At 35.2% G+C, this 12,474-nt stretch overlaps 1 protein-coding gene across 3 annotated transcripts; it reads left to right on the top strand.

Moving 5' to 3' along the window:
• The first annotated feature begins 45 nt into the window (after positions 1-45).
• Positions 46-9,496, top strand: LRR (capping protein regulator and myosin 1 linker 1 leucine rich repeat protein). Of its 3 annotated transcripts, none has more exons than XM_090158853.1 (33): positions 46-496; positions 711-808; positions 887-937; positions 1,004-1,063; positions 1,138-1,265; positions 1,339-1,581; positions 1,661-1,736; positions 1,789-1,877; positions 2,284-2,378; positions 2,586-2,627; positions 3,025-3,212; positions 3,287-3,552; positions 3,618-3,769; positions 3,834-3,933; positions 4,004-4,300; positions 4,361-4,454; positions 4,511-4,609; positions 4,679-4,864; positions 4,922-5,041; positions 5,104-5,166; positions 5,231-5,343; positions 5,416-5,503; positions 5,572-5,754; positions 6,080-6,149; positions 6,211-6,270; positions 6,336-6,549; positions 6,622-6,765; positions 6,837-7,102; positions 7,194-7,397; positions 7,460-7,712; positions 7,775-7,899; positions 7,960-8,040; positions 8,187-9,496. In XM_090158853.1, exons 1-33 carry the CDS (start codon positions 460-462, stop codon positions 8,429-8,431), a joined length of 4,530 nt encoding a protein of 1,509 aa, XP_090014979.1. In that variant the 5' UTR covers positions 46-459; the 3' UTR covers positions 8,432-9,496. The 3 variants fall into 3 exon arrangements, with proteins under 3 accessions (XP_090014979.1, XP_090014980.1, XP_090014981.1); XM_090158855.1 differs by having other exon boundaries at positions 481-496; positions 715-808; XM_090158854.1 differs by lacking the exon at positions 2,586-2,627 and having other exon boundaries at positions 48-496; positions 8,187-9,495.
• Positions 9,497-12,474: the final 2,978 nt, after the last annotated feature.

The following is a 12,474-nucleotide window of genomic DNA, read 5'->3' as shown; positions in this document are numbered from 1 at the left end:
TTCCGTTTCGCCTTTAGATTGCATGGCCGGAAGTAGAGAATACCCATTTGAAAGAAAGAAAAACTTGTTGTATTTTATTAGTATGGTTTGAACCTGCGTTTGCAAGTCCAACTTTTGAACGACCCTTTGGTACTCGGGTCAGTGTGGTCGAAACGAGTAGGTGTAATGGAATTTTATATGAATTGCTTAAAGGTTTTTCGAGAGTTTCCCATATAATATAATTTTGTGTAAATTTGAAAAAGTACATATTATTTGCGTTTATTTTAAGTTAAGTTATTTGCAAAATTATGTGTAATAATGAAATTGCACAACCTCTTGAAAGAATGATGAATGTGCTGTAACGCGAAATGACGTCTGTCAAAAAATAGGCCTGAGTTTTTAAAGATTTTTTTGCATTTAATTATTATTAGTCAATAGAAGAAAATTTAATTGTAAATAACCAGCTTAGGCCTTCTCGAAATGGCATCTAAAAACGTCATAACTAAAGAATTAAATGGTATGTTTGTTTTGTTTACATTTCTTACGCTACTCTAATACACTGTTGTCTAAAACGATAAAATCAAACTAATTATAGTTAATTATTCATGTACATTGTTACATATTTTGATACCACTTATAATGTACCAAATAGAGTAACTTTATTATACAGCAGTGATTTAATCTTAGTACCTCTTTAATACTCCCATTATATCTCAATATCATTATTATAGATAGCATTCGAAATGCATTGGGTAGAAGTATTAAGATTGCTTTCAAATGTTGGGTTAAAATGGAAACCAAACCAGAGAAATACGAAAATAGAGTTTTGGTAGGTTTTTGATAATAAAACTTAAGATTCATTAAGTCTGAGTGACATCCTGTACAAGACATAATGTTTTCGTTTTAGGCATTTTCCTCTTGTCGAATGTTTATATTTACTACCAAGGTTCCAACTAAGGTATATTTATTATCCTTAATTTTTGTTATATCCAGGGTTATTTTATATTTCGTCCTTTTTATTTAGATTGAACACACATTCCACTATTTAGATATACAAGCTGTAGAAAGTAAAAAATTGCATCAGGTAATTTTTTTTTGCAATAAAATTGGTGCTGTAATGAGTTTCATTTAATTACTCTTTATGTATACACATTCTAGCTGTGCCTGACCATTGAAAATAAAGTTTTCAACTTTAATTCGGTTAACCCTGAAGCTGAAGATATAAATCATATGATCATCCAATTGGGAACTGCGCTCAAAACTATCTTTCCTCAAGTGCCTTTAGAGTAAATCGGAACTAAAATATTTTTTTCAAGCTTTTCTTTATTTTTTTTTGACATAAATTACTTTTGCACATAGTCATGTAATAAGAAAATTTGACGTGGAGCCAGCAAGTCGTCTTCAGGGAATGTTTGAATATAATCAAAGCCTAGAATCCAAAGATCCAGGTCCTTGTGGTGGTTTTTCAACCCAATATGCTTGCATGTGCGACTATCACAGTTTACCGTACAGAGAGGAAGTTGCTTGGGATGTTGATACGATTTATTTATCACATGACAGTAAAGAGTTATCTCTACTTGATTTTGATCACTTAGATGGAAGGTTGGTTTTTGCTTTTCATTTTTTTGCACTAATTGGTCACAAATTTTGATATTTTTTAAAATGGTTATTTCCTTTCAAGGGATTTGGTTCCGATTATATCAGCTCTTTCACATAATGCTTGGTTTACAAAGTTTCGAGCTTCTAATATGAAATTGGTAGGTTTCTTCATTTGGATAGAGAACTGAAAATAATAAAAATTATTTTAAGGTCCCAGAAGCTTTAGAACAAATTTTATCAGTTATGAAGAAGACTGTAGCGATAGAAGAACTTTATCTGGACAATATTGGAGTGAAATGGTACATTTTGCCATTGATATATTTTATTGATCTCATGGGATGCCATTTGAGTTAGGGTCAGGGCCCACCGGCTATGCAATCGCATAGGCCCCATTTCCCATTAATACAAAATATTTCCTCTATGGCCCGCGATCTGACCGGTGATCGCTGGCAAGTGTGACGTGACCTTTGTACCTTCGATAGAGATAAGTCGATGAGTGAATAGGCTGGCTTGCCCTCTCCTTGTAGCTAAGCGCTCGCTCAGCTATTTTTTCTATTTTTTTTTGGATTTGGAAAAAAAACTAAAAAAAACCTGCCCAAAAAATTTGAAAACCCGGGGATCGCCGACTTACCGGGTCGAAGTCCCTGTACAATCACTAATATATTTACACTTTTTCATAAAAATTTAATTGTGTTTCTATTATAGGGACTTTGCTCATAAACTAGCGTTGGCTTTGATCAGTAATCAAAATGTACCTTTTCATACATTGGATCTATCAAACAACTTAATTGAAGATAAAGGTAATAAAGATGTATCCATTATTTTTGTTTATTTCGTTTTTGATAATAGTACCTTTTTAAAGCATGTTTTTAGCGAAGAATTCAATTGACTCCTATTTCTTAATTTTTGCCCCACCCAAAAGCATTTAGAACAGATTCCGACACCAGCAAGTTTATGATATAATTAAAGATGTACACTTTTATTTTTAATTTTCTCCCACAATTCAGGAATCAATTTTTTGAATGGAATTATTGCAAAAATCACACAAGGTTAGGGTCAATTAGTGCTGAAACCTTCCGTGTTTATTGTTAAAATCATAGCTTGCTTTTTTTCAAGCATGTTGAATGTCTTTATTTTTTTTGTTCACTTTATATTTCAGCCGCCTGGATTTGTGTTTTTGACACTAATTGTGTGCTCTGCAAGTTAAATTCCCCAGTTTTTGAACTTATTGTACTAAACCGTCTTGAGTCTTAGCTTGTACCCTGTTTTGCTAACATCAAGTACAATATTAAAGACTTAAATATTTTGTGCGTTGGGTTTTAACTAGTTTGACATGTATTATATTTGCTTACCCTGCTTTTTGAATTTCTGTTTTTTCATTAATCACTAAATACAAAAATTTGTTGTTCTCTTCTTCCTGTAATGTTATTTTTAATATCCAAACAGGTGCTGGTCACTTGAGCACAACAGTTGGCAAACTTCAGCGAGGATTGATTAATTTAAATCTGTCCAGAATCGGTCTTTCAGCAAAAGGAGTGAACACTTTAGCTCATGCCTTATCACTGAATAAAGCCATGCCATCAACTCTAACACACCTTAACCTGAGTGAAAACATTTTCAAGGAAGATATAAACGTATTTCACTTAATGTTTTTTATTACTATTTTGATTAACGTAAATCATGTAATATTTTATTCGTTTTTCTGCAGAATTTGTACAATTTTTTAGCTCAGCCCAATGCACTTACAAGTTTAGATCTCTCTGGCACAGAATGCGCTCTAGATACTGTATTTGGTGCTCTGTTACGGGGCTGTACACAGAATTTAAGCACATTAGTATTGTCCCGTAATCTCTTCAGCCTGAAAAAAGCTAAAGATATTATTGTACCTCCATCCTTTAAGGCTTTCTTCTCCAGTACATTAGCACTGAAAAAACTCAACGTGTCCAACAATAGGCTACCTTTAGAAGCTCTCAAGTAATTTTTAGATGTTTTTAGTATCCAGATTGAAACAATAATCCTTTCCCCATTTTTACTCACAGAGCCATGCTACTTGGTTTGGCTTCGAATGAGATTGCCATAGATGTGTCTCTAGATTTGAGTTGTAATGATTTGAGATCTCAAGGTGCTTTAGTCTTAGAATCTTGTTTACCTGGAATACGTTGTTTGTGTTCATTGGACATCAGTGAAAATAGTAATTTTTTCACAAACTCAAATGTCTTTTTGGAATTAATAATAATTTTTGTTTTAAAATTTAGATTTTGATGCGGATTTGGCAAATGTGATCTCGGCGGTTGGTAAAAATAAGTCCTTGAAACATTTGTACATTGGAAGGAATTTCGCAACTATAAAACCAAAGTAAATTCTGGAAATTGTTATCGTTTGATATCTACTAATTGTGAATTAATTTTTATTATTTTTAATTAAGACATCTTGGAAGGGTTTTAGATGCCATAATTCAGCTTATACACGAAGAAGATTCCTCTTTAGAAACCCTCTCATTAGCGGAATCAAAATTACGATCGGAAACTTGTTTAGTTTTGAATGCTTTGGGCAGCAATCAAAGTTTAACCTCTTTGGACATAACTGGCAATTTAATGGGTCCTGCTGGTGCTAAGACATTAGCCAAAGCTCTACAAATTAATACCAAGTTACGGTCCATTTATTTGGATAGAAACAACATAACTGTCCAAGGGTTTATGGATATCGCGTATGCATTAGACAAGTAATATATTTCGTACAAGGATCCATTGAAATTCGTTATTGACATGATTTTGCCATTTAGGAATTTTACATTGAGGTACATGCCCTGTCCTATAACTGACGCAACTGCTGCTATGAAAGTTAATCCCGAGAAAACTGAAACTGCCCTTAAAAAAGTACGCTGTTTTTACCATTTAATAAGTCCGTTATTAATCAGTTTGATTAAAAATAGATTGAGGAGCTATTGTGTCGAAATGTAAATCCACAAAAATTCAGCAATGGACAAGCATTTCGTCTACAACAGGGTTTCCTTTTCTCTTCTATGCAGCAGGTTTGTTTTGAGACTCATTAGTTCATTTCCAGATTGACTTGCGTGAATGTAATAATTTCATTTTCCTAGATGGTGGATCGTCGAATGGTTCACCTTCAAGATACGGTGGCGCTTGTAAAGCGAGCATCCATCGATGAAGATGATGATGAGGAGAGAGAAAAAGACAGCTATGATAAAGGAGAGAAAAGAAGCCGGTTGAAAAATCAAGTTGAGAAAGCCGATTCTTTCCTTAAAGATGCTAATAGCTCAAAGCAGGTCTGTTATTACTGGCTCTAATTTACGTACTTTAGTTGAAATTTCTTAATTTTACAGCTTTTAACACGTCTTCATGATGTGGTTTTGCAACAAGAAGTTGCTGGTCTCAATCCAGTAGAATTAAAATTGCAAGATTATGCCGATGACCTGAATGTGACTATTACCAATTATATTAAGGTGAGTTTCTATTAATTGAAAAGTATTATTTTTTATCTTATCTTATACCTCTTTTGTTTTAGGTCACGGCAAATTGTATGGTCGAATGTTTAAAAGACCACTGTCCCACTATTATGTCTGATGAAGTACGGAACTACCCTCAACCGTTTCCTCAGAGTGTTTTAATAATAAAATCTTTTTTTTTTCTAGCGGTTACAACAAGATATTGAACAGCTATGTAGACAGCGTGAAGTTTTTTCTAGTGACGTTGTTAAGCAGGCTTTAGTGGAAAGAGCAGGAGCAGATATTATGAACAAAGTTAGGTTAGTGGTTTTAGTTTTGCATAGTCCAGACATTTTCCAGCTTATAATAATTGTAATGATGGTTTTTAACAGTGAAACTAACTTGTCGGTGGCAGCTCATCTCTCTGATAGAATTTTAGATGAAGTCATAGATTGCCTAACCAAGAGTCATCGTGAATTGGTATATTTGTTTAGTATTCTTGTAAAAAGATTTAGCTGTTGTAATTTTGTTTTTGTACTTTTACCAAGGCTGATGGCATGAACCAACAGCGTAGTGCCACTCCTGATGTACTTCGCGGTAGATCTCGTATATTTATGTCTCCCGGAAATATTGGCAGTGACATGGTTACTAATTCTGGTCTCAGAAACAGTCGCAGCCGAGATTCCCAGCTGGACAGAGATAGTTTCAGCGAAGGCTCCGATTCACCTTCTGTAAGTTCTTTATACTCAATATTATAAGTAGAAGATAAGTTAAATATGGCTTCTGGCGGCAGTTTTAAGCTTTGTCCCTCCGCTTTGATAATTAAATAATTTAAGAAATGCTAAAAATATTGTGTATGGAGGCTTAAATCTGTTTTTTCTATAATAACTATGCTGCAGCAATTGGCTTGGTTAAATCTAGTAAGTGGCTTATCTCAAAACAATCATTCATTTTGCTAACTTTTTTTTGTGTGTAAGCTTTTTTTTTTAAAGAAAAGTCTCAAACATAATAGATTTTTTCTACCATTTCATTCAATATATAAAATGTTTTTACTAGGCTACTCCTAAATTAGCTCATAAAAGGAGAAGCGTTCATACGAGAAAACTTAGACCACAATCTGTTGTTGGTACGCCACATCATCCTGTATTTTTTTTGTTTGCACTCATAATATCGTATAAAAATTATAGATAGTATAGAGGGTATTGCGGCTGATGATATACCAGATTTATTACCAAAAGAATCTGAAGGTAAGTGTTTTAATTTTAGTACCATGTGATATAACTCAAGATAACTTGTTTCAATGTTTTTGCAGATAGTTTACCAAGCTTATCTCCTACATCAGACAAATTGGAGCATTTGGGTAAAGACCGGCCGAAAAGGCCCAAAACCAGAGCTCCCACGAGGCCTTGTTTACAAAGCCGTGAAATAAGGGAGGATCTCCAAGAACTAGGGGAGGGTTTGGAAAAATTTTTCAAGAAACAACCCATAAATAGTACGTCGGCTTCGCCTGATTCGGAAGAAATCAGGTAATTGGTTGAAATAAACTCTAGCGTCCAGTCTACAAGTCTTCAATGTTTGGATATCTAATCAGTAATTAGTCAAAGATCGCGAAATTATTTTAGGGGAAGGACAAACAGTAACAGCACGACAGCAAGTGATACATTATCTATCACAAGTTTAGGAGGGAAACATACTTCAAGTTCTATTGAAAAAGTTACAGAAACTGTTACTGAACGAAAAGGGTTTGTGTTACCAATTGACTTGCCTTTGAAAAAAAAGATTTTAATAGTATTATTTCTTTTTTGTTATTCAGAATAATCCGTGGTATCGCGAGTTTTTTTAGTAGAACTTCTTCAGCTGCCAAAGAAGAAAGTGCCATTCAAAAGTCTCAATCTTGTGACCCTGTTGTGAAAGTTGTAAATCCATTGGATCCCGCTTTGGTTTCTGAGCCAGATTCCCTTCCACCACAAAAACCAGAGCGAGGAAATAGCGTTTTTTATCCTTCATACATGTTGCCCAGCAATACTGCGGATAAGTTCCTATCAGCTCCTCATTTGGAAATACAAAATGGTCATCTAGGTATTGGAGTTTTAAAATAATAAGCCGAAGTGTTTGTAGATTTTTTCAATTTTGTTCAACTGTTGGAACATTTTATCCTCTCTTTACTAAGTCTTGGAAGGGGTCAAAGAAGATGACATTGGGAATAAAACGCCAGTTTCTTCTCCCAAATTGGAGAAAGTTGGTGTTGGTGTTGCACCAGAGAATGTTTTAGCCGAGATGAAAGCGCGACAAGAAAGGCGGTCTGGTGGAACTACGGTGCAGCAAACTAGTACTACGACAACGACTATACGTACTGAAGAAAAAACCCAATCCAGTAATCTTCCTATCAATTTCCTTTACTACGATTCAAAAACTAAAGATAATTGATTTCAAAAGGCTCTAGTGAAACAAATTTGCTCAAAGGAGTCCGTTTGAAGCCAACTGGTTTGGCCGAAGCCCTAAAATCACCCACCGACTATGCCTTGGGTGCTACGAAAGACTCTCCTTCAAGTTTACAGAATTTTTCGGATAGTAGTCCTACATTTATTGGTGATAGGAACAGTCCCCTCAGAGCCTCAGCTGGAATTGCACCATCATCTGTTTCTGGACGATTATCTGGCAATCCCGCAACATCTAATATATCTCCAGGAATGTTTAAACATTAATCATTCGGAGAATATGAAACGTCAACAGTATCATTTATTTTTTAGGTGGATCTCCACGGTTAGGGGAAATGGCCAAGTTCTTTGGTGGTATGAAAGTAAAACCCCCTCCGTTGGTACCTCCTAAGCCCCGTCCTAGGTCCGTTGTTGGAATGGTTGACTCTCGACTCTCAGGTACAAATAAGGGTATCATTTAAATGAGCAAATATTTGGTCCTAACTTTTTAAATATTAGGTGAATTTGCTATGAACATTGAAGATGCCGATGCTAAAGTTAAAAGTACCGATTGTATCGAGTCTGTAGCAAATAGTAAAGGTAAAAATTTTAATTAATATTGTCTGTATTAGAAACTTACAATGTTTTACCATAAACACGCTAAGTATAAGGATTTAACTAAGTAAGGTTAACTTTTCCCCCATCGTAGTTGGGTGTTTTTGTTTAAAATTGTTATTGTTTTATAGAAACTACAACGCGAATTCGCTCTACATTCTACGCGAGCGAAGTTTCCTCAACAGCTGGTAGTGTCATGTCTACTGTAGCGGAAAAACCAAATGATAACTTTGCGAGTGGACGTTGGTCTTCGTCTACTACTGTGGGTGTGTCATGGTCTAGTGAAACCAATACAAAGTCGCAAACGGTAAAGGCCACTGTCACTACCAATGAAGAGGATGAAATAATGGAAAATGCTGATGTGGTGGACGTATGATGAAAGTCTAGTTCTTTATGACCTGAGAAATTTCATTAATTCATTTTGCGTGAAAAACTAGTGATATAAACTAATTTTCCAGCGACTTGTTGCCAAAATTCGCTTTTCCTACGCTTTCAATTAAGTTATTAGTAAAGTCTTCCGCCAGCTACTTATATCATTTTGAAATAAAAACTTAGGGAGAAGACAATCAATTTCAGCTCGTAAACATGTCCATTTTGCTTCACCACTTTCAATGCAAAACTGTTTTTTCCCCACCTACAATTAAATCGGAAGAATAACACTTCGGAGGACATATTGAGAATTATTTTTAATTCGTTAGAATTAAGCAAATGTTTGAGAAAATAAGCTGTGCCAACTTTTTTATCGTGTATAAAAGGCTACAATTATTAATGTTCCTTCTTTTTTTGTTTCTAAGCATTCCGAATAATATTGTTGCTATTTAACTGGAATATATTTACATGTACCAATTTTTAATAATCATGTTTAAAATTGAGCAAATTACTAGGGCCAGTATTTTCCCTTTGCAAAAATACTGCTCTTTATTTTACATTGTTTTATAAATATAGCCAAAATAAAATCACGCACTTGTTCCTGCTTAACATTAGACACCATTCCAAATAAGAGAATTTTTTAACGCATGACATAGAGTAAAAATGTAAATATAAAAGTGGTTGTACGATGTAAAATTTTGTTTTTAGGTATTTGGTTATTTTTAGGATTATATTTTTTTTTTGGTAAATTAAAGCTGGGAAGAAATGTTTTAAGTCAGTTGTATCTTGAGAAAGAAAGTGAAATTTGTAAAATTTTAAATTCTTGTTATAATTCGCTAGGCTTATTAATAATAAATGTGTTAATTTTTTTCCTCCCAAACAAGAATTTTGTGCAATACATTGTATCTTTGCGCTTCCATATTTCGTGGCAGCCACATTCCTTCTTGAAACAAAAAAAATTGGTGCTGTCTCCATGCATAAACTTTTTGTTCCATTTACTTACAAACAAGGGATTTATAAAAAATAAAACTTTTAGCTAAAATAGAAATTGTACTAAAAGTCGATAGAATAAAATAGTTCTACTTCCTAATGTGGCTTTTCGAGTTTTTGGTCAATAGCGTTTTCATATCGTGTATGTCAAGTTCTACATAATGTAACGTTTAATTTAGTTTTTCACTTGAAGATCTATTTGGTCCGAGTTTCGCGTTATTTTGTTTGATGGAAGACCGATTGGGACGAGCTATTTGTAAGTTTTCAAATTTGTTGAGGATTTATCTTTTTTATCCCTTTTCATAATGGACTATTCTACTTATTCGCTAAGTTCTACAGAATATTCACTCGAAAATTTTAGTTCTGGAATTTCGAATTAAGCTCTATATAAAATACGAGAGGTCACGTAATTACGTTAGATTCATCTTGCAGTTAAAGTTAGAGAGCGCGCGCTTATTTTTGTTTATGTATGCGTATTATCATATACATCAGGAAACTATAGAGGTATAAACTTGGAATGTCTAAGGTTCCATTGGGAGTTTTGGGACGATGATACGAAAGCGCGTCAAGAAAAAAGGCGGGGCTTAACTACGTCAAGGGTAAGACGTAACACGACATTTCAAATTCATTGGCTGGAGGTTTGACGCGAAAGAATGCGTCGTCATAGTCTTTGTCGGTTTCAAACGAAAATGACACGCAGCGCCTCTCGTGGTGAGATCACGCGTAACTTGGTTAAAAGTTTTTCCCCGCCCCCATTGAAATTAATGTAAAGTTGGTGATAATTAAACGTTAATTAACCTACCAAATGGTATATGAAATATTCCACTGACAATTTTTTCCGTTTATATGAACTTAAATGTAATCTCATAGGTAACTAGAATGCTGCCGTGTAACTGGCAAATGGGCCAAACGCCGTGGCAGACAATACCCAGATCTCAGCCAATCAGAGCTCAAAGAGTGGTTCTGCCAAGAATTTAATATCACCAGAGAGAATGACGTTACCTATCTCCCGCTAAAATCGTCTTGAAAAATCGTTTATCGCTTTATAACCATAGAAATCTCATAGGTAACTAGAATGCTGCCGCCTACCGCCGAGCTTGACGCCAGTTCATTTTGAACCTTCAGCCAATGAGAGGCCGTAGAGTGGTTCCGCCAAGGAGGATAATAATCCTTCTTGATTCTGCTACTATAGTGGGAGATGGGTGACGTCATTCTCTCTGGTGACATTAAATTCTTGGCAGAACCACTCTTTGAGCTCTGATTGGCTGAGATCTGGCTATCGTCTGCCACGGCGTTTGGTCCATTTGCCAGTTACACGGCAGCATTCTAGTTACCTATGAGATTTCTATGTTTATAACGTTCAAAAATAATATTTTTAACGTGCCATGTAGATAATCGAACATCTGCTCGTTTAGGTAAAGTTTGCGCTGTCAACGCGAGTATTAGAAAGCAAAATGAGATTTTAGAAAGTAGGTTGTAATTCGGAACGATATTAATACTTTTCGCGAATTTTGTCATCAGTGAATTATAAATATGACTTGAAATAAGTTTCCAGGTTTATTTAAAAGCTAGTTTCATAACTTTTCATCCATTGGTTCGTTCACAAATGTATCTTTAAAGTAAACGAAAATTTGAAGGCGGTGACTCTTGCCCAGCCTTAAGCCTCGGTTTAATCCACCGCGTATTTTGAAACTCAAAAACCCGAGTACTATCTTTAAATGATGGCGAACGCTAATTGTAATACGAAACAAATAACGAAAAACGCGGGATTTTTGGCGTTTAATGGACTTAGAACGCATTTCGTTATTTGTTTCTTATTACAAGGAGCGTTTGGGTTTTTCCGTTTGAAAATACGCGGCAGATTTAACCGAGGCTTAGTACTGGGCAAGATTCACTGCCTTTCATTTGCTTTCTAATATGCGGGTTGACCACGCAAACTTTACCTAGACGAGCAGATGTTCGATTATCTACATGACGCGGGAAAAATATTTTTGAATGTTATAGGCCTAAAGCGATAAACGATTTTTCAAGACGATTTTATATTACATTTAGGTTCATATTAACGGGAAAAATTGTCAGTGGAATATTTATGATATCATTTGGTAGGTTAATTAACGTTTAATTATCGCCAACTTTACATTGATTTCAATGGGGGCGGAGAAAAACTTTTAACCAAGTTATGCGCGAGCTCGCCATGAGAGGCGCTGCACGTCAATCGCTAGCTCCCTTCTTCCCGCGCAAAATAGGCTTATAAAACAATGGATTTAAAAACCTCAATTTGTTATCGTACTTAATATTTTAAAGTAATTATAACGTTCTTCGCGAAAGAAGCGTAGTGATACCTAATTTCGGGTATTTGTATGGTTATAATAATAAGAGATAATCAGATAAGCTAATAATATAATAACCATGACTAGGCTTAAGGACGAGTTTTCGTTGAATTAGGGTAGCGAGGTGCGAGAGATTTTCTCGTGAGTTTTCCCGCTTTAAGACACGCCCATTTCTACGAGCTTCATCACGGCCGTAAAAATCTTCCTTTTTCCTTACATTCCAAAGATAATATAACCTAGGAGCAACAAACACAACACCCCACACAAGGAGAACGCAACCCGTCAAAAGTCGTGGATTTTCTTGTGTACATTTTTCATTGGCTAGACGCTTTAGGGGAAAATTCGGAAATTGTCTGCTACCCGCCCGTAAAACGTTCAGCGTAAAGGCCCATGACGCTCGTCCAATGAAATTCGTAAACAAAACTTCGTTAGCGGGTTTAAAGGCTAGCTGCGTTCTCCTTGTGTTTGTTGCTCCTAGATATAACTACGTACCAGTCTTGAAAATAACACACGTCCACTGGTCCAAAACCAGTTTATTAATTGCTTGGACCAGTTTTTTAATTAAAATACTGGGGGTCACTGGTCCGTAGGACCAGTTTAATAATTCACTTTTTTATGGGCATTGAGGCGGGACCAGTTTAAAAATTCAAGCTTTCTTCCAATTTCTACTCCGATTTTTTTCTTTCTAACACAATAAACGTCACACTAGAGATGAAGGGCTTACGAAGCT

The sequence above is a fragment of the Leiobunum rupestre genome, chromosome 9 (genome assembly GCF_980474605.1).
Source record: "Leiobunum rupestre chromosome 9, qqLeiRupe1.1.hap1, whole genome shotgun sequence".
Taxonomy (NCBI): domain Eukaryota; kingdom Metazoa; phylum Arthropoda; class Arachnida; order Opiliones; family Sclerosomatidae; genus Leiobunum; species Leiobunum rupestre.
The sequence above is the reverse complement of the archived record's forward strand: the minus strand, read 5'-3'. Positions and strand labels throughout refer to the sequence as shown.